General features: G+C 38.6%; 2 protein-coding genes across 8 annotated transcripts in view; one reads left to right on the top strand and one right to left on the bottom strand.

The window, feature by feature from the left end:
* The first annotated feature begins 307 nt into the window (after nucleotides 1–307).
* LOC148871791 (phosphoglycerate kinase 3, cytosolic-like) lies at nucleotides 308–3,830 on the top strand. Its single transcript, XM_088968538.1, has 6 exons — nucleotides 308–1,108; nucleotides 1,945–2,022; nucleotides 2,127–2,387; nucleotides 2,590–2,907; nucleotides 3,110–3,268; nucleotides 3,470–3,830. Exons 1-6 carry the CDS (start codon nucleotides 674–676, stop codon nucleotides 3,677–3,679), a joined length of 1,461 nt encoding a protein of 486 aa, XP_088824664.1. The 5' UTR covers nucleotides 308–673; the 3' UTR covers nucleotides 3,680–3,830.
* Nucleotides 3,831–8,259: 4,429 nt separating this feature from the next.
* VPS34 (vacuolar protein sorting 34) overlaps nucleotides 8,260–27,620 on the bottom strand; it is a 44,522-nt gene continuing 25,161 nt past the window's right edge. For 5 of the 7 annotated variants that reach the window (XM_088970589.1, XM_088970586.1, XM_088970588.1 and 2 more), the window contains 11 exons: nucleotides 17,305–17,400; nucleotides 15,808–15,943; nucleotides 15,523–15,644; nucleotides 14,830–15,024; nucleotides 14,484–14,654; nucleotides 14,200–14,337; nucleotides 13,663–13,817; nucleotides 11,313–11,456; nucleotides 9,817–9,964; nucleotides 9,549–9,726; nucleotides 8,260–8,444 (listed from right to left, as the gene is read on the bottom strand). In XM_088970589.1, the coding sequence (XP_088826715.1) occupies nucleotides 9,589–9,726; nucleotides 9,817–9,964; nucleotides 11,313–11,456; nucleotides 13,663–13,817; nucleotides 14,200–14,337; nucleotides 14,484–14,654; nucleotides 14,830–15,024; nucleotides 15,523–15,644; nucleotides 15,808–15,943; nucleotides 17,305–17,400 (1,443 nt within the window). In that variant the 3' untranslated portion in view covers nucleotides 8,260–8,444; nucleotides 9,549–9,588. Of the gene's footprint in view, nucleotides 8,445–8,551; nucleotides 8,930–9,548; nucleotides 9,727–9,816; nucleotides 9,965–11,312; nucleotides 11,457–13,662; nucleotides 13,818–14,199; nucleotides 14,338–14,483; nucleotides 14,655–14,829; nucleotides 15,025–15,522; nucleotides 15,645–15,807; nucleotides 15,944–17,304; nucleotides 17,401–27,620 lie in introns of those variants that run through there. The other 2 variants (XM_088970591.1, XM_088970587.1) reach the window with 2 other exon arrangements.

Raw genomic sequence — 27,620 nt, 5'->3', positions numbered from 1 at the left:
AGAAAATTCAGTCCAGATTTTTGTATTTTACCCTAATATTTTTTCTTTACCGTATGTTAGTGAAACCCACTTTTATATTTATATATATATATATATATATGTTATTTTATATTATATTTTATATAAATATTATAACATGAAACATAATCACTATTATATCTAATATTAAATATATAAAGTATAACATAAATTTTAAATTATGATATAATATATTGCATATACGCTTTTACAGACAAAGCCAAAGCGCGGCCACTGATTAGTGATTAGTGATTACTCCCTAAAACAGAGTTAATTGTCTTAATCCTGCAACCAAACAAGTCGCAGTAGGAAAGAGAAGTGAAAAGAAAGGAAATCCACGAGTGAAAATAGAGGTGGAAATGCAAGCAAGGGAAACGAAAAAAATCCAAATCCTCCAAACGACGATCGAACATCTCTCAACCTCTCCTCAACGATAAGAGAATCCCCACAACACCCATTCAATAAATCTTCACGTCCACAAAAGCCTATCAGAGTTTCTCCACCTCTTTCTCCGTCTAACTCCTCAGCACCGGAAGAAATAATAAAGTAGATAAAAAAGCAGAGAAAAACAGAGGAGAGAAGAGGAAAAAAGAACAACTCAGTTTACCTCACTTCTCTGCTTTGTTTCTAGTTTCGCCTCTCACCCTCTGTAACCATGGCTTCCACAGCATCGCCCACTTCACTCTCTCTTATTCCCTCTTCCTCCTCCTCTTCCACCTCCCGCAGCCGCTCCTCAGTCCAAGTGGCAGCAGCCATGTCATCTCCCAGGCTCCATTCTGCTGGCCTCCGTGCACCACTCCGCCGGCTCGGGTTCTCTGCAGTGGACCCGCTGCTGTCTCTCCATGTTGCGGCCAAGGTTCGAGCTGTTAATGGGAAGGGTGTTAGAGGGGTTGTGTCGATGGCCAAGAAGAGCGTTGGAGATCTCACCGCTGCGGATTTGAAGGGGAAGAAGGTTTTCGTCAGGGCTGATTTGAATGTTCCCTTGGATGGTAACCAGAACATTACTGATGATACCAGGGTTCGAGCTGCTGTCCCGACGATCAAGCATTTGATCGGAAATGGGGCAAAAGTAATTCTTTCCAGCCATTTGGTGAGTACATTTTTCTTTTGATTCCGTTTTGATTTCTGTGAATTGGGTTGGTGATCGAGTAGCGGATTTCTGATCTCTGTTCCTTTTTTCTTTGCTTCCATTTGATTTCTTTGAAGAAGTGGGTTTCTCATGCTAATTCAGTGTGTTTGTCTTTGGGGTTTTCCCTCTTAATTTTTCTTTTGTACAGCTCTGAATTTTATTAATTTGTTTTTCTGGTAATCTGAATTGACTTTTGTTGTAGGTCTTCTCTTTCCTTGTTTGTTCTTTTAACTGTCACGGGTTTTTTCCCCTTATATATTTTTCTCTGAACTTCTATTTTTGCACGAATTGTTTATGTTTTTCTTTTGCTTTTGTGTTTTTTCTCCTTTTCTTATGTGTGTCCCTTTTATGTTTGTTGGCATGCTTGTATTTTATCAGGTTTAATTGTGTTGCTGCATTACTGTTTCTTGTGATTGTATCAGAGCTGTAGGCAGATTTGGGCCAGTTTATTTTATATGAATTCAAATTCTTTTTCACACGTGTGTTTCTTCCGTAAAATTGTTGATTATGGGTTTAAGTTTGTTGCTACCATGGAAATGCTGTATAAAGTTATCTATATCTACTTATGTCCTGTATTTCTTCCTTCCACTCCTGCAAATTTAAATTCTTTATCAGATCTATGTTTCTTCAGTAAGATTGTTGATTATGGCTTTAAAATTTATAGCTACCATTGGAAATGTTGTATTATCTATATCTACTTATCTCCTTCAGTTTTTCTTCTTCCACTGATTTGTTAGTAGGTAGAATTTTGACTTGCTAAAGCTTGTTTTTGTTCTTGTCTCCTAATGGACTTTTAGGGGCGGCCAAAAGGTGTAACTCCAAAATACAGCTTGAAGCCTCTAGTGCCTAGGCTATCTGAACTCCTTGGAGTGACGGTATGATTCTATCTACCTTCGAAAATAACTCAGATATATAGGCTCCTATATTGTAGCTGAGGTGTGTTTTTTTTTTTCCTATTTTGGATATGGAAACCAAATAGGTTGTGAAGGCTGAGGACTGTATTGGACCAGAAGTTGAGAAGCAAGTGGCTGCACTCCCTGAAGGTGGTGTTCTTCTTCTTGAGAATGTGAGATTTTACAAGGAAGAGGAGAAGAATGATCCTGAGTTTGCAAAGAAGCTTGCCTCCCTAGCAGACCTCTATGTGAATGACGCATTTGGAACTGCACACAGAGCCCATGCCTCAACCGAGGGAGTCACCAAGTTCTTGAAGCCTTCTGTTGCTGGCTTCCTTTTGCAGAAGGTGCAACTTCATAGTTATTCTTGTTCTCAAATACACACCCTTTTAGATGAATTGTGAACGTAGGAGGATGTCTAAGAAAGTTTCCTCCATGAAAGCTCCATAAGCATGCTGACACTTATTGAGCATGTATAGGCCAGATTGTTATTGGTTCCTCTACTTGCTGATTTTTAGGACACCTTAATTTGTTATGGCATTGTTGTAGGAGCTCGACTATCTTGTTGGGGCAGTTTCAAACCCCAAAAGGCCATTTGCTGCCATTGTGGGAGGCTCAAAGGTCTCATCCAAAATTGGAGTGATTGAATCACTACTAGAGAAGTGTGATATTCTCCTTCTGGGTGGAGGTATGATCTTCACATTCTACAAGGCCCAAGGCCTGTCAGTTGGTTCATCGTTGGTGGAGGAAGACAAGCTTGACCTTGCAACATCACTCCTTGAGAAGGCTAAGTCAAAGGGGGTGTCTCTTTTGTTGCCATCTGATGTGGTTGTTGCAGACAAGTTTTCTCCTGATGCAAACAGCAAGGTTCACTTTCTTATCTGTATGAATCTTCCATAGTTACATATGAAAAATGCCTAGTCCTGTTGTGTTTTTTTTATTTGCATTTCCATCACGTGCAGCAGAAGTAATTGATTAGTGGCTTTTATTGCATAAAATCCATTAGCTATCCTATAAGTGGCTTGGCACTTGTTAGCAAAATGAGTAAAATTGTCTTTTGAACGTGCAGATTGTGCCAGCATCTGCCATCCCAGATGGGTGGATGGGGTTGGATATTGGACCTGATTCTATTAAGACATTCAATGAAGCGTTGGACACTACCAAAACCATTATATGGAATGGACCCATGGGAGTGTTTGAGTTTGACAAGTTTGCAGTTGGAACAGAGGTATGCAACAATTGCTTCCCTGTATCTCCGTTTATGTGAGTACACTTACACAGTTATTCATGTATGTGTGGTTATCCCAATCCTTGGGCATATCTGAAAATAGTAATCTATGTTTTGGATTCTTTCTGTATACACACATGTACATAGTATATTTGGAGGTATGGGTGTTTGATTGATATATCAACTCTTAACTGATTACAGGCAGTAGCAAAGAAGCTAGCAGATCTCAGTGGAAAGGGTGTAACAACAATCATCGGAGGTGGAGATTCAGTTGCAGCTGTTGAGAAAGTAGGTGTTGCAAGTGTAATGAGCCACATTTCAACAGGTGGTGGTGCTAGTTTGGAGTTGTTGGAAGGCAAAGAGCTCCCTGGAGTTCTTGCTCTTGATGAAGCCGTAGCTGTTGCAGTTTGACGCAAGTTTTATCCATGTTTTTTCATCCTGTCTCCATGTTAGTAACTGCTTAGATTTGCAGAATAGATGTGGAATGTGGTAGGAGAAAACACATAAAGAGTTCTTTTGTAGATGTTCGGCAATGCCTTTCAATAAAAGTGATCCTTCAACATCTTTTTTTCTTCTGATATGTTGTGGTTTTGATGTTTTGCAATTTCCATTTCACCATTTATGGGAAACCGAAAAAAAAAAGAGATGAAATTTGTTGTGGGAAGCCTAGTGAGTTTAGCACATTTGGCCACGGAGAACATTTAGGTTCAACGCCAGCCATCCTGTTGTAACCAATGTTTTGAATCCAGTCACAGCATTTGACACTTTTTTATTTTTTGAAGAAAAGATAACTGTATTGATCAAATAAAGGATGTACACTTCAGGATCAAGAACACAGCAAAATAAAAAAAGAAAGAAAAAGAGGCCCTCCAACAAAAATCTTATGGAGGTAAGGAGCAATCACTATACAAAGATGTCCTGAGAGCCCCTATCTTGGCCAATCCATCTGCAATAGTGTTGTAATTCCCAGGAATCCAACAAATGTATGCAAAGTCTGAAGAGGCCAGATCCCTTGCGAGTTGCTTCGGCAATCAAAAGGGCCATCCTCGATGGTTCACCATCTGATGAACTTAATCCCTACGCCCCAGGTTCAGTAGCTTAACAATTCCGAGGCTGAGAGCTGCTTTCACTTCAGCCCGGGAAGAGTCTGCACCCCAATTGGGCAACTGAAGGCCCTAGCAATTTCGCCTTCTTTATCAATGGTGAACCCACCAATATCAGCTCTACCAGGATTGCCAGCAAAACTGCCATCCAAGCGCAAAATGTAATCAGTGGATGTCTGAAGGGAGTTTGGATTTGCTCCCCAGCGAGCACACCTCACACCAACCTAACAGCATGTTTCATCCGTGCATTTAAAACATCTCCGTAATTATAAATTTTTATTCATGGGGAGATTTCTAGATCCACGGCTGAAATGTGCTGTGGTCGGTGTGAGGTGCGCTTTTAAGAATGAAGAACCACCAGGTGGTTTCTATCAAAATGTGCTAAGCTGACGCCCGAAAAAGCTTCCACCAAGGAATTTTATAAGCTAAAAACAGAGGCAACAAACTCCACCAGAAGGGGTTTTATTTTCAAGAATTCCATTATTTCTTTTGGTCCAAACACTCGAAATAACTGCACGAGGGACTAACCTCCAGTAGATTTTAACCTGATTACCAATACCCATTGCACTCCATTGTCTTTAAAGGTCAGCAACAGACCCCAGAGAGACCCAACACAGACCGATCATAGAGTGGAAGGAAGTCCATCCATAGAGTTCTTGCATACTTGCAGTGAAGAAGGTGAGTGCATTTTCTTCAGCCTGAAAGCAGTGGATGCATACCTGGGAGAAAGGCATTCTTGCCTTCTTTTTCTTCTGCCAGATATCATTAGTATTCCATTGAGTTCCGAACTTTCTTGTGGGTAAAGAGCTGTCCGATTTGGGCAATAAATTATAAATGAAGGCAATGAAGATTGAACACTTAACTACTTGATCAAACAAGCTCTGATACCATTTTAAAAAATAGTTCAATCTAAAAGCTTAAACTGTTAGGAAAGGTCCCCGAATACACAGTTAAGGTCCAGCTGTCCAGGTATGATTGTCTATATTATTGGGAAACAGCCAATACATCACCTAATCAAATTTCTGGGATCATTTCACTCCTGAAATGTTGTCTGAACCTCAAGAGCATGTGCTTGCTTCTCCTCACCCCTAGCGTCAGTGCTTGCCGTTTGAAACGTAGGGGGCGTGCCAGTGCTTGCTGTCTGAAAATGGGTTCAGTCCTAAGGCATGAGAAATCCCATCAGAAGCAGATCTACTGGTTTAAGGCTTATTTCGTCTAAGAGAACAAACCTTCAAGAAGAGTCAACCTCGGAAGCTGAGCAAACCTTCAAGAAGATTTATCCCCATTCATCTGCCCTATATAAAATGCATTAGGCTTCTGAAGCTGTAGAAAGGTGAGAATTTGGGCTTTGCGTAGTGGTTTCCAAAGACAGTGCCAATTGATATTGCACAATCTGGTGTTCCCCGTTGGCAATCAGTTCGAACATTAGACTAGGTAGGTCATATGGCTGAATTGCAAAAAGACAGGTACCAAAGTGTCTGGGTTGCTTGACCTGGGATGGGCACTCTAATGCTTAAGTCAACAAATATGTAAATTTGTGATTTTACCATCCTTCCTCTTTTTAAAATGAAGTCCAATTTTAATGTTTGAAGCATTTAGGTAAGAACATGTGGCACAATACCTTTCTCCGCCTTTTTGCTAAGACCAAGGTAAGAACATGTGGAACCAAAAGAAGAGAAAGCTAAGGCTTTTTTGGGTCATTAACTAAAGCACCCCTTATAATTTCATGGATGTACTAAAACCTATCCTATAGTTTACATTTTACTGAAACACACCTATAGTTTGCAACCAATTTACTTAATTGACCTTTTGTTAAGAATCCTTTATATTTATGTTTAAAAATGGTAACCTGATCATATAAAGAGATTAGAAAATGTTTAAGGGCATGAGCCCATGCTTTTTTATTCTGAAAGTACCCCTAAAACTTCATATCAAGCTTTTAGAAAGAAATAAGATTTTATTTTCAAATCTATAAAAAATGTTTGGCTTCAATAGAATGAAAAGAAAACAATGGTGTCTAGAATTCATCAGCAATGGTGTCTTCAAATAGATAACAAATCTTAATGAATAGAATTGTTACCGTCTTTCACTAGGGACAAAAATGATATTTCATTTTTGTTTTCCATAGATTAAATTGTTTGAAGGGATGTTAAGGACTATTGTCATTTTCCACTTCCATTTAATGGGAAGTCAATTAAGAAATTGGTTGCACCATAGGGGGTCTTCCAGTAAAACACAAACTATAAGGTGGGCTTTAGTAAATCTATGAAACTACAAGGAGTGTTTTAGTAAACGACCCTTCTTTTCACAATAAAGACTGGTTTGCATGATTTGAAATATTCAAATGGGTTCACATACGTGGGCTAGGGTGGGTTGCAACCCATAAATATGTAATTAGTATGGGTGAAAAATGGTTGTGAATCATTAATGGGTGGATCGATACTCATCCCGCACACAATCCACCCATTTGCCACCCATAATTTAGTAATGGATATAATAGGGTGCATGTAGCCAACACCAATTTTTTAAAAACTGACCCAGAGGCTGAACCGTTTTTGCCTCTGGGTTGCAAGTCACCAATTTGACTGCCCGAGTTGAATGGGTCAAGTTGTGCCACATCATCTATATGTGTGTGCGTGTGCAATCCAATGCGAGTCCATTACAAATGGACCTGATCCAATCCAGTCCATTGAATATTTTGGACCATTTTGGACCGGTCTAGAGACTATCCAATCTATTCAAATTCTTGTTAATTTAGATTGGTTTCAACTCAAACTTGGACCATTGGCACTTTTGTTTTTTAATCTTTTATCAATGGACTAGATATTGGCTCAATCCAATATAAATTCATTATGGATGAACCAAGTCCAATCCAATATGTCATTGGTCTATCCAATCCATCCAAATTCAATGTCTTTTTGGTCCGTCCAATCCGTCCAAATGGATTTTAATTTGATGGAATATAACCCAAAACCGATCCATTGACACTCATATTTGTATGTACAAATACATATTTTATCGATAAATAATGTATAATTATGTTTTAGATATGTTTTATGTACTATTTTATATTTAATTTATGTTTTTTAATTCAATTTTTAATTATTTTATTTGTAAAAAATATTTAAAATTACAATTTTAAGCCAAAAAAGGGGGGGTTTCACAAAAATAATAGGGCAAGACACTTATGGCTCCTTAGAACACAAATCTTGAAAAATTACCTAAATTTAAAAAAAAATAAAAGATCACCCCAATTGAACATCGAAGTGCAATGTTATGGCCTCCAAAAGTTTTCATGCATTGAGTATGCATCTTATGATCCGATGGTCGGGTCAACAAGTTCACGGTTGAATTGGATGGGTCCGATGGTTTTTGACCAGGTCAACAATTTTTTACCAACTGATGGATTTCAATAGAACCAGACTCAAATCTTGGCCAAGTGACAATTCAAACAGTTCAACCAACCAAGCCAACAATAGGTTGAAAGCCGAAACCGAAATAACCAAAAGCCAAAAAAGCCGAACCGATTTAACCAAAAACTAAAAAACCAAACCAAAAAAACCAAAACCGAATTTTCCAATTTGATTATTCGGTTTTAACTGAATTCTGCCCACCCATAGAGCCAAATTGAACTCAAACATGAGCTTTTTGAGTCGAGCCAAATTCGAATTCAAGTCTTTAACTCAAATCAAGCTCGCTCAATTTTTTGGTAAACCTAACTCAAATAGCCAAATATTCAGCTTAGTTCGACTCGAATCCACCCCTAATTATTAGTTTGTCTTATTCTCCGTGGCATGATTGTAAACAATAGAGGGCCGAGGGATCCATTGATGATAGGTAAGAGTTACTGTGCCATACCGTTACCATTTCAAGGAGAGGGTACCCACATTGGACCAATTTGCTTCTACATATTATATAAGATTCCCAAGCTTATATAATAATGATCTACTACTACAAATAACATTTTACTGAAATAGATACTGGAATAGAAGACATGGATATAGATTTATTTACATTTACACAAATGTCTCCCTCCATAAGTGGTACATATAATCCTCTAGCTGGATCCTCATCTGAATGAAAAAAAAAAGGAAAAAATAAATGTAAGTATGAAATGTTAAACCGTCATTTACACAGATTGGATGATAACATATACAAACACGCAATTTGAATCACCTGATTCAACTTTAAATTGGAATCTATATTCAATTATTCACTCATAAATTGTAATTACAAAAGATGATTTGATCGTGCAATTTGAATCTTTTTAGCTGCAATTGGATTTGAGTTGTACCATTTGAATCCTAAAGTATATGAATTTGAAAACATTACAACCCCTCGGTTTGGGTGAAGAAAGCAAAAGAAAAGAGATTCCATTCACTAAAGCTGTTGTCAGATAACCCTCCACGGGAGACAACAAAATATCTAACAGCTAGTACTGAAATAAACAAACCACTAAGTATCATTTTACAGTGAAGATGCTGCACATTCCTACTACTGTATCTTTAGTTTAGGACCGCATGCTATAAGATAGAGTCCGAAGGGTCCAACAGGTCATCTGCTAGGCCAAAACTAGCTCAGGACAATGATCTTAACTTGCAAACAAATGAAGTTCAATTTAGAAAAGAAAATTAATCTAAAGGAAAAGTATATTACATGGATGGCTAAAAATCATCTGATAAAATCAGATATATCTAACATAGAATAGGTAATAATTTCAACATGACCAGTGCAAAGTGCAAGATGAACTTCGAAGTATGAAGGAGTATACTAATAGATAGAAGATCAGCAAGATCATCTACCAACAGCATACCATAATATGTGGCATAAATGAATAGTGGGCCAGCCTTGGGAGATCATATAACCAAAGTTGGTCTCCAGTCAAATTATGGAAATCATCCAATCCATTGATTCCTTGCAACCTCAAAAATACGATGGCTCAAGTAAGAAAACCCATATTTGGAAGTTTATGATGTTTCAATTAGATTAATTTTTTTTTTATGAATTTCAATTAGATTAATTTTGAGCTTAGCAGTTTTCCAAAATTGGCAGATTGTTTCCACAATACCAAATATATGCACCACATGCATGGTGCACCAGATAGCCATTTCTTGGCCTGCAGCAAGCACAGAGATTTCAAGGAATGCATTAAAAGAATTAAGAAACTTGTATTTTACCAGATATATAGACAAGATGTAACTTGAAATAATTCTGGAATCAGCGCCAGTACTGAGCCCACCGATGGATGGTCTCAACCATTTGAGGGAACAATGCACTAACACTCTCATTGATGAGGTCCTGGAAAAAATGTATGCAGTCCTCATCGTCCAAATCCAACCGAAACTTCTCTTGAAGCTGTAACCACCAACAAAAGCTTGAAGTTACATACTGACATGAATGGTTGGTCCTAGTGTTGAATTAGGATACTGAGGATGAAGAGGCCACCTTAAGAATACCCTTTTCAGGATCAAAAGCTATGTCAGGAATGTTGGAACCAGCCATCAAATGGAACAAATTCAATATTAGGTTGCTAGATTTCCTGAGGATGTTGTATGCTTCACAGCAGTAGGATTTGAACCTGGTATAGTATTGGCTGCAGGATAAGAAGTCATCAATAATGTAGAACCATTCCTTGCACCACACACGCATAAATGCAGAAAAAGATCTTAGCTATCAAATAGAATGAATAAATATATGAGCAACGGGGAGCTTGCTTGTGCTTTTGCCACATATCTTAATTCGGTCCACCTGTATATAAGTCATACCACAGTAGTCAAGGCTGCACTTAGGCAACAAGGCACCCTTGGAGGGTCACCTTACCCAAGTGCTCACATCTTTCTGTACAAGGGCCACATGATATTTTACTTTTTTATTTTATGACATTATAATATTACAATAGAAATTACTAAACTAAATTATTCATTTTGCGAGTTCAAAACAATTTTTATAATTCTTATACTAGTTTATTTTTATTATTTTCTTGTTTGATTTGGTTCAATTGACAGACAAGTTGGTGGACTTTGCCTTGAATCCTTTTAAGAACTCAAAATCTGAACTGATAAGGAAGAACTTGAAGCTTCTTCATCCCCTTTCTTATCTTATTTTTCCTAAGAGAAAGGGCTCCATTCCTTCTCTTCATTTTCTAAGTCTTCTTATTCTATTACAAAACAAGGGCTCAGCCCCTATATTTTCAGGGTTTTCTTCTTCTCATAAATATGCCAGTTTTCATTTATACTTATTTTATGACGACTATTTTCAATTATTGGTTAAAAGATACTAATGGTTGGTATGAAACCAAAGGGATTACCCTATGATTTATACTTTTTATTATAAAAAACTCACCAGTCATTACCTAGGCGGGGGTGGCTAGGCAAGTAGGCAACAAGTTGCCCTCCTGTCACCCAGCTTCACATTGGTGCCTAGAAAACCGAGTCATACCAACTCAAGAATTAATTGCAATTTGAAGAGCAAAATGTTAATTTAGAAGTTGGGAAAAGACCCAAAATGATGAAGAATGATCACAATATCATATGGCTTTTAGGTACAGTCCCAGCAGATGATCCATGATATTACGAATATGGGTACACCCCACCTTTTACCTTTTAAGAATACAGAGGTAACAACAGAACAACCAAGCTCTATGTGCAATGGCACCACCATATATTCTCTTGTAAATATATTGTCACTCGGCAATCCCTATTAGGATCTTGTCCAGCAACCCAGTATTTTAAAACCTAGACCATTTGTCAACTCCAAAGTCTAGGGGTGGTGGGTTTGGCAGTTCAACTGGACAAGTATTGGCCTGATCAAACCATAAAAAAACCCAGGACTCAAATCAGCTACCTGGGTCAACCAGTGTGAAAATACTGCAGAAACAAACTACTTACATGAAAAGAAAAATAGAGGAAAAAAATAAGGAAATTTTGCTTTAACACGAATACCTTTCTGCTCCACCCATTGCCTCAACCATTTCTTTGCAAAGTTTCATGGGGGGTGGAAATGGTTTAGGATCTCGGCCCAGAATAAATCCAAAATCAACATGGAAAAGCCGCCCATCATCCCTAAGGAGAAGGTTGTCTAGATGCCTACAAACCAAGAACAACTTTCTTAACCAGTGCCACTAGATATATGAAATAATGACCTAAAAAAGACAATATGCTTGTGTCAAAATTATAGTAATTGACTGTATCCTTGACATGATATAAAGCTTAGGACTTCTCATGATTCTTAAGTGTCACTAAGAGTACTTACCAATCAAAGACAGAAAGTACGGAAAATAACAGAATATTTCCACCTACAGGCTTATACAGTCTTAAATAAGACATTCATTTCCATGATAATGTCAGAACATATTTGGGTGTATAAACTTGACTTAGAGAAAGCTTACAACCTAGTGGATTAGTCATTCTTGCACTTGATAATGGATAAATGTGGCTATGGGAGCAAATGGAATAGATAGCAGGTTGCCTTCATTTATGTCATTCTTCAATACTAATGAATGGCTTGGTGAAAGATATCTTTCCCACAAAAAGATGACTTAAGCAAGGAAATCCTTTATCCCCATTTCTTTTCTCACTAACCACATATGTTTTAGTCACTTAACATCCGAAACTGACAAATTCAGGTTGACCACAGGGATGAGAGTAGGGAGGAACAACGTTGTAGTTTCACACTTGCAATTTATTGATGGATTAACCATTTTTTTGTTAGGAAGAATTGCATAATGGGCACCTATCTTAAAGAGGGAGAGCTTGAAAGTTATGCTGAAACTTTGGGATGACCCACATCACAGTGGCCTTCGAGTTAAAGTTACCTTTAGGAAGCAATCTGACCATCTGAGAGCTCTTAATATTTGCAACCTAGTACTTATAGATTCACCAAAAAATTTAGCAACTGGAAAATCATGCTACCAGCAAAAGTGTTTGGAGAAATCATGAGAGGTTTCCTTTAGAGCTATAGGAAGATTGGTGCTTAGGAATCTCTCTCTGGTCCTTTAAAAAAGACAACCTAATTGGTGCCTTCATCAAATTTATTTTCACTACAAGGCAGGTGGCAAAACTAATTCCCATTCATTAATCCTCTACCACTTTGTCTCTTAGGTCCTTTAAAGAAGACAACATAACTGGTGCCTTCCTCGTATTTCTTTTCACTACAAGACAGGTGGTAAAACTTCTTCCCATTTACTAATCCCCTACCACTGTCTCTTAAGCCCTTCAAAGAAGATGACCTAAATGGGTGCCTTCCTCATATTTGTTTTCACTACAAGGCAGGTGGTAAAACTACTTCCCATTTATTAATCCCTTACTCCTTTGCCTCTAGAATTTGAGGTTTTCTTCTCTCAATTTGCATGCTGGTGAAATCCTACAAAAGGGAAGAGAGATACAAAACTTTTGTAGGAAATATGCACCAAAGAAGCTTTGATTGCTTTGTCATCATTTCCTTATGATGTCCTCTAAAGAGAATGGGCTAAAGACAATGTTTTAACCCAATACATCACCTTACCAATATTCTCATAGCGCCGTTTTCCTCTACAAGAAACACGGTTCATCTTGAGTGGCATCCTCCATTTTTTATGAGTAACAAGATTTATTGCTTCAGAAAAAGAAAGAATTGTGTACAAATGTCAAGTCTCCCTTAACTTGAGGCGGCCTATTTCTGTCAAATGGCATCCTCCATTAAATCTTATGAAATTAAATTTTGATGGATGTAGTATGGGAAATCCATGAAACAAGGTGGCATGTTTAGAGATAACTGCAGTGGTACTTTAGCAATGTTCAAAGGACCCATAGGGCAAGGAAGCTCAACTAGAACAGAGTAGTAAGGTTGGGTAAGTCTCAAAATTATAGACATTGTAGGCTTTGTAGCATAAGGAGGATCATGGGTAGTAATTGAATGGCTCAATAACGATGGTCTGGATACATGACAACATAGACATATTAAGGGAGGTACAAAGTCTAGCTAGGGATATAAGAACTTCTTTTTAAATGGGCTAGGAGATCAGTAAACAGCTTGCCAGACACTCTTGCCAGGCAGGGAGTGAACTGAAACTAGATGCTTTCAGAGGATACAAACTTGGTGACCATGAGAAACTGATTATATGACTGAGGTAAAGTGTTGAGGTGTGCTAGGCTCATTTACATTTTGCAGTATATTATACTTTCCTTTATAACATTTTAATAAAAAATTGTACTTAGATAGCAAAAAGAAACGTGAGAAATGCAGTTTCCATTTTTACTGCCTTTAGGCATTCGTATGCTTTCTTCGCTTCACACGGCTGAAATGAAATATTACCTGTCTCCAATCCCCAGTATATATGTGATAACAGAGTAGCCAGCACAGCTTTTAATAAATGTTTCAAGACAGGTAGCAGTTATCCCAAAAGGCCCATCTTCATCAGGATGAAACTTCTGCAGATAACTTATGATACTACGATGTTCTGACAGAATCTGGGAAAAGAAAAAATTATATTCATCAGCCATAGTAAGAATATATATCTTACAAGCTATGGATCAAATTTTATTGGAGGCTCCCATAAATGAAGGCACATAATGCACAAAGAAAAGTGGATGTAGATGAAGAAAAACAAATTGGCTAGCAGATTCATCTAAGGGTTGAGGAAAAAAAGTAATTTTATGACCAAGAAATTAGGGGAAAACTTTCTTCTCATAATTGTTTAGACAACAGTAATCATTAATACAGATGATCAAAAATATACTATCAAATTTCTAATATTAATAACTTGGACATTACTTACAAAAGCAAGTACACTTGTAACCATAAAACCCAACTACATTATTCTAGCCTCAGAAGTATCAAATACGTTATTACCTGTGCTAAAGAACTAGATGGTATAAATTCCAGCATCCCTTCATCTTGTCCAGTTGCTAATACTCTATATGGAGTTAAATGCAAGTCGAGATTCTCCAATTTAAGCAACCGATCCATGAGAGAAACCATTTGAATAACCTAAAACAAACAAAATGAACAAATAAATATATCAGGAGACACAGACCATATTCTGGCAACTTATATACTTTGAGAAGTAAAGTATATATCTAGATATGCACAACAGTGTTCTGGTGAAGATCACAGAGAAAAAGTCTAGCATCTACCAGTTGGTCTTGCCGAAGGTCATCCCCCTTCTTAAATATGACCTTGCAACTTGAACCATTTGCTGTTCGAAATGTCAGACGCAGAGGATGTAGAGCACTTTTAAATAATGATGACTCTGATGGAACAATCCCAGTGATAAGCACTCGTGGTGCCAGTGGTGATCGTATTGGCTGAAGTGACAGTAGAATAACAGGATTTCAAATCTCACAAGGTTTAGAAGAATTGATCACATCTATTATATCTATGCAAAATTGACAAGGTAAAAGAAGAATATGTCAAGCATGCACTATCTAGCAAATTAAGATCAATAGAGAAGTAGCTTAAGATAAAAAGTAAAAAGGATACCTCATCAAAATAGGTAAGCTCACTTAGAAGACCAGAAAGCAGTTGCCTTAGCTTTTCAATTTTCTTCTGAGTTCCTCCACGCACATTTCTAACATCTCTCATTATAGAGCATAATTGTGCAGTTAGTTCTGTCTGACGCACTAAACTTTGCCATAACTTGATTCCATCTTCTTCTCCACCCACACCAGATACCAACTATTTGAAAGTAGATATAAATTTCAGGATCACAGAAAGGAGACAGAGTTACTTGTCAAACATGTCAAAATTTCTTGAAGTTTGGCTTTCTTTCATTATTTATCATTAAAACAATAATGATACAGCAGTATTCTTCCAGACCAAAGCCAATAAGCCTCTCTTTTTTCCCCTTTTGATCAGTAATAAACAGAAATTTTATTAGTTATGATGAAAGAATGAAATGATGATATAGAAAGTGAAGTGTACCAAGCACCACAAGGTATGGGCTAGAAAGAGCTACCTATCCCAATATATCATTTTTCATTACAACCTGTTTTAATGAGGGGACAGTCCCCTAAAATAATTAATTCCAGTTTTAAACCAGTAAACCTTTGATGAGAAATAGTTCATACTACTTAAAGTACTTACAGGTTCCTTTTATTTCAGTATCATTACGCTAAGTAGAGCACTGGAAATATCTGTTATGTATCATATACAGAACAAAACAAGAGGGCATACCTTCATCATATTTTCCTCCAGGATCTCATAGGTGCAGTAAAAACGCTTCGCATATTGAGGATCATGGAGTTCCACAGCTACATACCAACGAAGAAAGCTCGCCAACTCAATATTGTGCAATGCTGCCAATATGAAAAATTAACTTCAGATGCAACCAAGAGGTATGCTCTAAGAGAGAGAGAGAGAGAGAGAGAGAGAGAGAGAGAGAGAGAGGTAATGCTCTAAAGTTCTGTAAGCTTGCATTTAAAACTTAAGTAGATTCTTGGTGAGAAACTGTGCACATACAGCGTTGCACAAGGAAATGAGATAAACGTGATTTATCAGAACGCTCAAATCGAAGAGCTTGCACCAGCTGAAGTAAGTAGCACTGTAACTCATCATCATCAGCTCTTTCAAGAACACTTACTGCATATGCACGAACCTGCTTAGAAGGATATAAACCTAGTTATAAAATGAGGAGTGTCAAGAACTAGCAGGGATACATTTATATCAGAACATAGAGCAAAAGAATTGTCAACCAATAGTAAATGATCACACAAAATACCAATAAAAAGTGTCAAAAACTCAAAGGCAATTTCTCCTTCTCTAATGGAAATATGTTTCTTTATAATATGTGGTCCAGTAATATCCAGTAGCTTCTTCAGTAAATCTAGTTTGCAAAGATATCACCTTCACAGAAGTCTACTACGGAACTAAGTTCCTTTTACTAAAGATCTGACAGTAGTATGGGAATATGGGTAGAGGAGTTATAAAGATCAACTTTAATGACAACGCCGCAACGGTATGGGTAATCCAGGTCCTTCTAGAATGGAGTGTGTTTATAGATGAAAATGGAATGGTTTTATAGCAATTTTTACATTCGCAATAGGCAATGGTAAACTCTTTAAGAGCAGAGCCGTTGGCTATATTACAAAGTTTAAGGCTGGCAAAAGATATTAACACAGAGAAGTTAGTGATAGAAGGTGGCCCGAAAGCGGTGACAATCTGGCTGGAACATAATGACCAGGGGTTGTTGCAGTCCAGGCAAGGGTTTCACAAAATCATATGGCTCACTAGGAACCTTGAGGTTACTGCCAGTGGGTTCCTAGGTTGGCAAATGGGTCATGGGTGTGCTGATGCTTTTACCAAACAAGGAGCAACTACGGACTAGTTTTTTGGGTTCAGTTGTAAAATATACTGGAATTTCTAGCCTGCTTTTGAATGATTGCAAAAGTTGTACATGACTTGTTTATATAATTAATGATTTTCAGTTTCTGATCAAAAAGGGATTTCACAGTAGTACAAACAGGGATACACAACAATTTTTCATCAATGTAATGACATCACATTTAGTATAAGGGTAATAGTGTTGATGAAGCTAAGCAAGGGTTTCCACAGTTATAAAATAGTTGACAATTACACCTACAGTAATTCAGATAATGCAAGAAAAGAAGAAAAGAGAGAAAGAGAAAGAAGAAAAGAAGTTTCAGCAATAGGTTGTGGAAGAAGAAAAGAAGGGAAGAGAGAAAAGAAGAATCCGAACCTCTCTCTCTAGCCCCCTTTCATCACTTTTATTAATAATTCTAAGTCTGAGTACAATTACTTGGATGCCCTTAATGGTGTGGCCAGCACTAAAGAGATAATTAAAGAAAATAAAAGAAGGCCCATAAGGCCCATAACTAAGAAACATAACTTTTAAACACTACTTAAAAGAAATAAAGAACACTAGCGCCTATTCGGCCCATTCTCACTGCAAAAACCAATAGCAGGGATTTTTTTTTTTTTTTTTTTTGCAATACATACCTCTTCACTTTCAAAAACAGGAGATAGAAGCTCCAGTGCATCACATACATCAATGGTTTCCCACCTTCCCATTAGTTCTAATGCCTGCTTTGCTTCCTGTTAATACATAGAAGTGCCAATTTCCATGCATGAAAAACAAATAATCTATTAAGCAATGACAAGATCAAACCTGCAAACCAAATGAAAAAAAAAAAAAAAAAAAAACTTTCCAATTTATCTTTTTCTTTCTAAGGAGAACTGGAAATATCCATTAAGGAGCAAAAGAATGAACAATACAGGTGCTAAGACAAAGCTAAAATCAAATATCCAGAAGAGAAGAAATGAAACAACATAAAAAACCAAAAGAAAGGAAGCAATACCCCACTCAACCCACCCTACATTAACAACCATTGTCACCAAAATCCAATCAGCCCTCTCAATTCCATCTCTAGCCAAGAGGTCCAATGTCAGCCAATCTAAGGGACCACCTGAATGGGATGTTCGCTTTAGATGTCAAATATCTAGCTTCTCTAATGATTTTGTTTTTTCTATTTTTTTAACAGAAACATTATATGTGAAATTCTATTATAAAGGGAGACTAGATTCTTCATTCCAGAAAATTGGAACAAAAGCAGATACAAAACAGCCCAAGGCTGGCAAAATATATATAGATGCCTAAACAATGAAGTTGTCCTAAAGCCAAAATTTCTTATCCTGGACCAAGTGCACTCCCTCCCCCCTCTCAAGTTAATTCACTGCTGTTATCCCTGCCCTTGCTAGAGAGTCCACAATGCCGTTACACTTGGCGGATCTGAGGAACCAGTCAAATGAACAGATCATGTCACCTTCCCTTCCCTTATATAGGACCTTGAAAAGCTATGGTCTCTCTGTTCTTGAGGATAACCATCATATCACAACCTGGCAACAGCCTTCAATAATCAAAATTGTCCATCTTGATGAATAGATTGATTTTAGTTCTTGTAAGAGAGCCATCATTTTATCAATCAAGGTTCAAAATATCGATATGCCTGATACGCTAGTAGAGGCGTATCGGTAGTTTTTTTTTTTTTCAAATCCAGTTCAGAGGGGCCGGTTTAAGGTCCATCCACCCCTTGAACCGGTCAAAACCCTGATACGCCCTCTGTAAGGGCGTGTCGAGAAGCTCCCGATACATATCGATATTTTGAACCTTGGGATCAACAGCTCCGATACCGATTGATGTAGGATTTGAAAGGTCAAAGGATGACTATAGGAGGGTTAAGATGGGTTTAGGGGTGATTTTAGGAAGAGATTGGGTAGATTAGGAAAAGTCTTGGAGCACAACTGCAAGAATTGTAGGGTTATCCCAAGATGGTGAAAAACTTAGAAATAGGGAAAATAGGTTTAGACATAGGGCCATTACTTGGTGTAACAATAAAATCTCAGGTTGTCAAGCATGAGAACACAGGTCCGAGTCTGAGAGCATCCACTTCGTGCAAAAAATGCCAAAGGTTAGGACCGTATCCAGTCCATCCCTCCCAAGACCCCAATAGTTGGGACCAACATTGGGTAAAGGCTTTTTTAGGTTTGGGATAGGAATTTTTTTATGAATTTTTGTGGGTAAGGTTCAAATGATACTGTAGAGAATGATCTAGTTTGGTAAGGTTCTAAATATGGGAGCAATCAGAGAAGGTTGGACATAAAAAGGTGAAAATGGCCATAATAGAAAATTTTCAGGTTTTGAATCTATCAAAAAAGAAATCAGGTTTTGATTAAAAAGAAGAAAAAACTCACCTAGATGAGTACCAGCCCTTAAAGAATGTTGAATGAACACCTTTTAATGAACAACTTATAGCTACTGATTGCTTCAATGAATTCTTGAAAAGTTAAAGACAAAATAGAGAGAGAAAAAGGAAAAAGAAAACCCAAAATCACTCAATAGGGTGTCTAGAATAACTTCAGGGCCTAAGAATCACTCACCACTGATAGAAAATGTTGGAAAACCCATTTTTGCAATACACACACACACACACACACACACAGATAGACACACACAAGTTACTACTATAAGAAAATGACATACACTAGATTTTGAAACTATTTATCCAATCTCTCAAAAAAATTACCCAATTTCTCCTTTTGGTGGGAGCAAATTGAGAAAACTCATGCATGACTTCCTGTTGTCTGGGTGGATGGATTAATAAAAGTTTACCTAGTTAACTGGAAACAGATTTGTAAACCCATCTTTTCTGGTGGACTGGGTATTAGAGTGAAAAGACTTAATGTCGCAGTCCTGGGGAGATGGTTATGGTGTTTTGTAGCTGAACCAGATGGTTGGTGGAGAAGATTGATTCCTGAAAAGTATGGAATCAGTGTCAGTGAATGAGGATGCAGAGAGCACTCAATAAGCCTATGGATGTAGTGTGTGGAAGGGAACTAACAAAGCTTTCCCTCATTTTATCAAAGGTATAAAGTACCAAATAGGAAATGGTAGCAGAATTAAGTTCTGGAAGGATCCTTGGTGCAATGAACAGGGTGTTGAAGGAATTGTTTCTGAACCTGTTCAGAGTTGCATGAAATCCTTATATTCTAGTAGCAGACTCTTATCATGTTCAACGGGCAGTAGTAACCTGGACTCCCTCATTTAGAAGAAGCTTCAACGACTGGGAGATATATGAAGTGACAGAGATACTAGCTCTGATACAAAATCAGCAAGTAAATCCACAAAACCAAGATTCTAGAAGTTCGAGATGGACAAAATCTGACCTCTTCACAGTGAGGTCTTTTTATAAAGAACTGTTAGGAGGTTTGGATGATTCTTTTTCTCACAAGCGGTATGGAGCACAGCAGCATCTTCAAAAGTCAGGTGTTTTGCTTTTTTTGTTTTTTGATCAGCAAAAGTAAATTTATTCTATTAAATTAAATTAGAAAATAGGAGTGATTAATACAACTTAATTGACCATAGTGTCAATCCCTTCAAAACCCAAGTTACATGGATGCCCAAAACAATTGCTGCCTCATAACCCCTTGTTTTGCTAAGGAGTCAGCTAACCCATTTGCACTCCTAATCCACTTGAATTAAACCTCTAATTCTCTTGCAATCTTTTCCACATCTCTTAAAATTTGCTGAAAGATCCAAGGATACGCCTGTTAGATTTTGCCCATGAGATGACCACTTGTGAGTCTCCTTCCACCTCAATCATTCTAAATCTTAGCTGTTTAGCTAGTTTGAGACCTTGCAAAAGAGAAAAGTTCAGCCTTCAAAGAGTTTCCCAAACCAATTGGCCCCGAAAACATTTCCACAATCCTCTCTAAGTTTCTGATGACACCTCCTATTCCAGCCATACAACCCATACCCGGGTTTCCGAGGGAACTCCTGTCGAAATTTAATTTTACTTTATTACCTCCTGGGGGTTTCCACTCCATACAAATCCCGCCTTTTACTCTCAATGATTGCACAATTTCAGTTCAAGCCCTTGAGAAATCAGTTACTGAGAAGGTTTTGAAGATGTCTAAGGTCTTCACCCAAAAAGGCAATCTTTAATTTTATGCTTTCTATCACTTCCTCCAAGGTCCTACTCTTCTCCAAGAAGATTCTACTATTCCTCTCTTCCCACACCACCCAATAAATTGCTGCTTTAGTGGCCCTCCAAAGCACTTTCCCCCTTTTCTTTGGTTGCCTCAAGAAGTTAGGATTGAACAAACCCACCACATCTTGAGGGGGAGTCCCACCTGCACCCAAAGAGAGATTAGTAAATGGTATAAGGTCTCACCATTATCCCTACATAAGAAGCACATGTCAGGAGAAAAGCACGTAGAAGGCCTTCTTTTCAGCAACATATCACAAGTATTTACCTTACCAAGGAAAATTTCCAGGCAGAAAGATAGAATTTTAAGTGGGATAGGCTTACTCCAAATTTCTTTCACTAGGAAATTTACCCCTTGATGGTCAAATGAGGCTAGGGACTTAAAGAAAGAGAAGCAAGTAAAGAGGCCGGTTGGAGATATCGTCCAAGTTCTGGAGTCCTCAAGAGAGGAATCTAGCAAGACCTACCTTAAAGTAGTAAGTGTATCAAAGAAGAACACACAAATTCCCTTAACCCCCCTTCTAAACCCCAAGCTCCAACTTAATCCGTTTAGAGAAGGTGTTCCTATTCTAGATATGGGATCCCCTTTAAACTGAGAAATACCAAAAAGATCAGGAAAAGGGTCTTTAAGTGGAAATTCCCCCAACCACAAATCCTCCCATAAGCATATTTTGTCACCCCTTCCCGCGTCATACCTAACGGAGTTAACAAAGATTGGGTAAATATCATGAATTGCTTTCCACGAAGAAGCTAAGGAAGAGTGGAGAGCAACTTTTACATCACAGCTAGGGGTGGCAATTTTTCACCCAACCCGCTGAACCCACCCAGCATCTAACCCACCCAACCCGCCCATTTACTTGGCAGATTGTGTGATCAAACCATCACCTAACCTGCCCATTTAAATGGGTTAGGTTGTGGATAACCATTAGGTTAACCATCATAGACATAACTATTAATTCCTTGGCCTTTTTTTTATTTTCTTCATTTGAATTAAATAATTTATAATTAATGCATTAATTTTCTATTAATTATTGACTAAAATTAGTTTTGTCTTGAATTAACACACTTCACCCAACATAAATCCAAATCAATTTGACCCGAGTCCGGATCAGATCAACTCGATCTGACCTAAATCCAAAATAGACCCCAGACGGGATGGTTCGGTACCGCTTGCTTTGCCCGCTTTGGGTCATCCGGTCCAACCATTATTCACACAGCCCATCCGGTCTGGTTCGTATCCATAAACCTGACCCAAATCCAATCCGGTCTGATTTACTTCTCTTGACCCATTTCGGGCCAGTCGGTTCGGTCCCAAACCTGTGCACAAACCCGACATGAGCCGACATAAGTCAATCCACCAGTGACTAAACCGGCCCGGTCTGATCCGACCAAACTGAACCGGTCCGGTTGGAGTCTGGTCCAACCAAACTGAATAGGTCCAGTCAGGATCTGGTCCGACCTGACTGATCTGGTTCTAAATGGTTCAACCACTCTTGATGTGATTAGCTCGAAGACAATCCAATTAGATAGTTCAAGTTGGTCTGACCGTTTTGAGCCTAAGTGGTTTGTCAAATCCGAAACCCAAACAAAGTTAAATGGCTTTGCTGCTTGTGTAAAAATAGCATGCATGTAATGTGATTTGAACCTTCACCACTTGCGTAAAGTGCAATTACTCTTGCCATCAAGCTATGACCAACTTATTTGTTAAGAGGGAGTTAGTTTTTTGTTTTAAGTACACAAATATAAGATTAATGGGTTTGGGCGGGTTGGATTGGGTTAATGCGGGTTTGGGTTGAACCCAACCCATTTAATTTTATATAACTGGGTCATTAACGGGTTGGCGGGTTAAATGAGTTGGGTTGAAGCTCAACCCAAACCAACCCGCCTAATTGCCACCACTAATCACAGCCATTACTTTCCAACCCATGAATGCTACTATTACTTTGTGCTACAGCCTTTTGCTCTCAAAGGGAAATCTCCATAACCATAACCTTGATATTACCTTGTCCTTTTTTTCTTCTCCCGGTTCCCACAAAAAGTCCCTCATGTACTTCTCCAATTGCTCTGCTATCCTAGTTGGGATGCAAAAGGTTGAAGGGAAATAAATGAGAAGATTTGCCAATATAGCTCTCATTAGAGTAATTCTTCCACCCAAGGAGATGTAATTCCATTTCCAAAGGGCTAAATCTCCTAGCAAACTTTTCCACCACTGGCTTCCAAAATCCATTACATCTAGGGTTCCCTCCCAAAGGCAAGCCTGGGTATATGATAGGCAATCTCTAATCTCACACCCAAGTACCTCAACAAAAGTTTACAAGTCCCCTTCAACCAAGTTAATTCATGAAATCCCACTTTTACTCCAATTAATCCTCAACCCAAGCCAGGTGTTTTGCTTGGTTGATGGCATGGGAAAGATCTTTAACGAAGGATCTCTTAGCCAGGAAGGGTATGAATCTGCCTGATCTTATTTGTCCTCTGTGCAATAAAGAATTTGAGACAACAGCTCATCTTTTCCTCTTCTGCACCTTTCCAGCCAGAATCTGGCATTTTTCTGCAAGACTGTGCCTCTCTATTAGTGCTGTCCCACGTAAGTAAAGCATATGAGTGACAAAAAAAAAGTAAAGTGTTGCTGGGCAGTTGTTCTGGAAGCAGCTCTGTGGGCCATTTGGTTAGAAATAAGTTCAAGAATTTGAGCAGAAAGCAGAAAGAAAATCCAGAGGGGGGCAGTAATCAATTTTGCTATAGATATGATAAGAAGCTGGGTGTCTACTATTACTTGTTTTGAAGGAGAATACACTTCATCCCTTTTTCTTTTTTGGAAGTGGATTTAGGTCCTTCAGATTTGTTCATATGTACAGAAACTCTTTCTACAAAGGACCATTCTTATAACACTTTTTTATCCTTTTTTTTTTTTTTGAACTGTAAGGTAAAGTATTTCATTAATCAAAAAACATAGAAACCCCTGTACAATGAGAAACTGAACAGAGGATGTACAGATTTGCGCTTAACAACCAAACAAAACCCCAAAAAGACTTATCACGTCTTTGCCCATATCACTTTTTGATTCTTAATACAATTATACTTTTTCTTCAAAAAAGAAGAAGAAAGAAAAAAAAAAAAAAAGAAAGAATTTGCAAATCACCTTCCTTTAAGTTTTTTGTCTTTCTCTTCTTTTACTTGCGTGCTTGTTTCTTTTTCTTTCTCTTATGTTTCATTTCCAGCAAAGACTTTATGGGCAGACTTTATACTCCCAAAAATCAAGACTTTCTGTTGGGAAGCAACACTACTAGGACCTTTATCAAAGTTGAGCCTACCACTTTTTCTATGTAACAAGCTGGGATTATATGACATATATTCTCCAGCTTGAGGGGGAGTGTTAAAGTAAGCCGAATAGGGGTAGTTTAGTCATCTTATGTTTGTTAAGTGATTTGCTTATGTGGCAGTTTTATTAGAGACACTCTGCCCCACACTTAAGTAAGGGTAGTTTAGTCTTTGTAAATGTCATTAGAATCTAAATGACTATTAAGGGGGTCGACTGAATGGAATAACCATCAGATTTTGACAGACCCTTCTTTTCCTTCTTCTTCTCTTCTTTCTTCTCTTCCTGGTTCGGGTTACTGTAGCAACATTCGAAACACACCGCAACAAAATGGAGTTGCTGAGAGGAAAAACAGACACATTGTGGAGGTGGCAAGGAGTCTTATGGTGTGTGCTTCAGTTCTTGTGCAGTTCTGGGGAGATGCAATTCTTACAGCCGTACATGTGATTAATCGTGTTCCTTCACGGGCTTTGGGGTTTAAGGTGTCATTTAGCCTCCTTTTTCCAGATGGAGAGATATTTCATATACCTCTGAGGGTTTTTTGTTGTGTTTGTTTTGTTCACATTCTTGGCCCTTGTTTAAGTTCGGCCTGCCCTAGAAGTCTGTTTTGTTTGTTAGCTGAAAAGTAAAGTAAACAGCAAGGAAGAGAGGAAAGAAGAAGGAAGAAGAGAAAAGGTTTGGTTCGAATTAGGAAAAAGTCAACCCTGGTTTCGGCCAGACCTGTTATTATATTATTAATATAATTGGAAAAGACATAAGTACCCTTATTTAAGTAAGAGGCACTCGAACTAACATAATAGTACACATCAGCATTCTCAACAGGTACAAAGACCGAAATACCCCTTCACTAACATTCCCCCTCAAGCTGGTGAGTATATATCATATAATCCCAGCTTGTTACATATGTAGTCCACTCTCCCCCAACTCAAACCTTTTGTAAACAAGTCTGCCCACTGGTTTCCCGTATTAACATATGCAGTCTCTATCACTCCATTCGGCACCTTCTCTCTCACAAAATGACAGTCAACTTCGATGTGCTTGGTTCTTTCATTAAACACCGGATTGGAAGAGATATGAACTGCCTGATTGTCACAATAGAGCTTCATTGAAGTACTGATGTCATATCCTATCTCCTATAGAATGTTCCTTAGCCGCACTAATTCACAAGGAGTATGTGCCATGGCCCTATATTTTGCTTTTTGCCACAAATGTTTGCTTCTTACTTTTCCACGTTACCAGGTTACCTCCCAGAAAGGTGCAATAGCCTGTGGTAGACCGTCTATCAGACATAGAACCTGCCCAATCAGCATCGGTGTATCCTTCTACTTCCAGTTTTCTACCACTTTTGTACAACAAACCACGACAAGGAGCTCCTTTCAATTACCTCACAATACTTAGCATTGCATTCTAATGTGGGACCAAAGGTTTCTGCATGAATTGACTCACCACACTAACCGCAAATGAAATATCTGGCCGAGTAATGGTTAGGTGGTTTAGTTTGCCTACAAGTCGTCGATATCTACCAGGGTCTTCAAATACTTCACCTATATCACTGCTCAACCTCGTATTTGTTTCCATAGGTGTCTCAGTCAGTTTAGTACCCAACAAACCTGTTTCTTCCAGTAAATCAAGCACATATTTCCTCTGACACAAATTAATGCCATGCTTAGATCTTGCTACCTCTATGCCCAAAAAGTATTTCAATTTGCCAAGGTCCTTTGTCTGAAAGTGTTCCTATAGAAATGCCTTCAATCTGTCAATGCCCATTTTATCATTCCTAGTCACAACGATATCATCTACATACACCACAATAGTATTTTGCTTGCCGAAGAGTCATGACTGAAGATAGAGTGATCAACTTGGCACTGTTTCATACCAAACTTCTTAACCACCTCACTGAACCTACCAAACCTTGCTCGAGGGGACTGTTTAAGTCCATATATAGCCTTCTTAAGTCTGCATACCTTACCATCCTCTCCCTGAGCAACAAACCCTAGTGGTTGCTCCATGTAGACCTCAAGCAAATCACCATGCAAAAAGGCATTTTTGATATCTAGTTGATATAGAGGCCAATCATACATAGTTGCGAGGGAGATGACAACACGAACTGGCCCTATCTTATCAACCGGGGACAATGTCTCTGTGTAGTCAATGCCATAGGTTTGGGAGCACCCTTTTGCAACCAGCCGCGCCTTCAGGCGCTCAACACGACCATCTGGCAAGTACTTAACGGTATGCACCCACTTACAACCAACAGCCTGCTTCCCAGGAGGAAAAGCAGTGAGGTCCCAAGTGTGATTATGATGGAGGGTAGAGAGCTCTTCTTCCATAGCACAGCACCACTCTGGAGAGGTTAGGGCTTCCTAGACATCCTTAGGAACAACCACCGAGGATAACAAAGAGATGAACTGGCAATGGGAGGCAGAGAGGTGAGTAAGGGAAACAAAATTGGAAATAGGGTGAAGGGTGCAGGTGCGTTTACCTTTCCGTAAGGCAATAGGAAGATCAAGGGCGGAGGCTGGTGTCGGATCTGGAGCTGGATCTGTCGACGGTGATGAAGCCAGAGGAGTCGCAGCCGATACACGTGGGCGATGTGTATACACGTGACGGATAGGTGGACAATCAACGGACGGTGGCACCGGAGGCAAGGACGTAGGCACAACTGGAATCAGAGGAGGAGGATCAGCCACAAGAAGGGGAAGAGGAGGAGGTGATGTGGAGGAAGCAGCATCACCGGACCCCACAAAGAACGGAGTAAACTCGAAGAAAGTAACATCAGCACATACCAAGGAATGACAAGAACTGGGATGGTAACACTTGTACCATTTCTGAGTCCGGGAATAGCCAAGGAAGATATACTTAAGGGATCGTGCATCTAACTTGTTAGTCCCGAGACTCAAATTATGGACGAAGCAGACACCCAAATACCCGAGGAGGAAGCGGAAACGGAGAATGTTAGGGAACAAGACACTAAAAGGAGAACGACCATCAAGAATAGACGTGGGCATCCGATTAATTAAGAAACAAGAGGTGAGCATTGCATCACTCCAAAAGGGTTTGGGAACAATCATGTGGTGCATGAGTCAGCGTGCCGTTTCTACAAGATGTCGGTTCTTTCTCTCAACAACCCCATTTTGTTGTGGGGTGTAGGTACATGAAGTTTGGTGTATAATGCCATGTTGGTCCAAGTATTCTTGAAAAGATGAAGACAAGTATTCACGGTCATTATCAGAACGGAAAATTTTGATGTGAACGCCAAATTGATTGCAGATCTCAGCATAAAATTTCTGGAAGATGGCAAATAATTCACTTCTTTCTTTCATTAAATAGAGCCACGTCAGTCTTGAAAAGTCAACAACAAAAATAACAAAATATTTGTATCCATTATATGACATCACTTTATAAGGACCCCAAACATCTGAATGAATTAAAGAAAAAGGACTTGACACACG

This window comes from Nelumbo lutea, chromosome 2, assembly GCF_056320005.1.
Source record: "Nelumbo lutea isolate HS-2025 chromosome 2, American lotus-T2T, whole genome shotgun sequence".
NCBI lineage: Eukaryota > Viridiplantae > Streptophyta > Magnoliopsida > Proteales > Nelumbonaceae > Nelumbo > Nelumbo lutea.
This window is presented reverse-complemented; position numbering and strand designations above follow the sequence as displayed.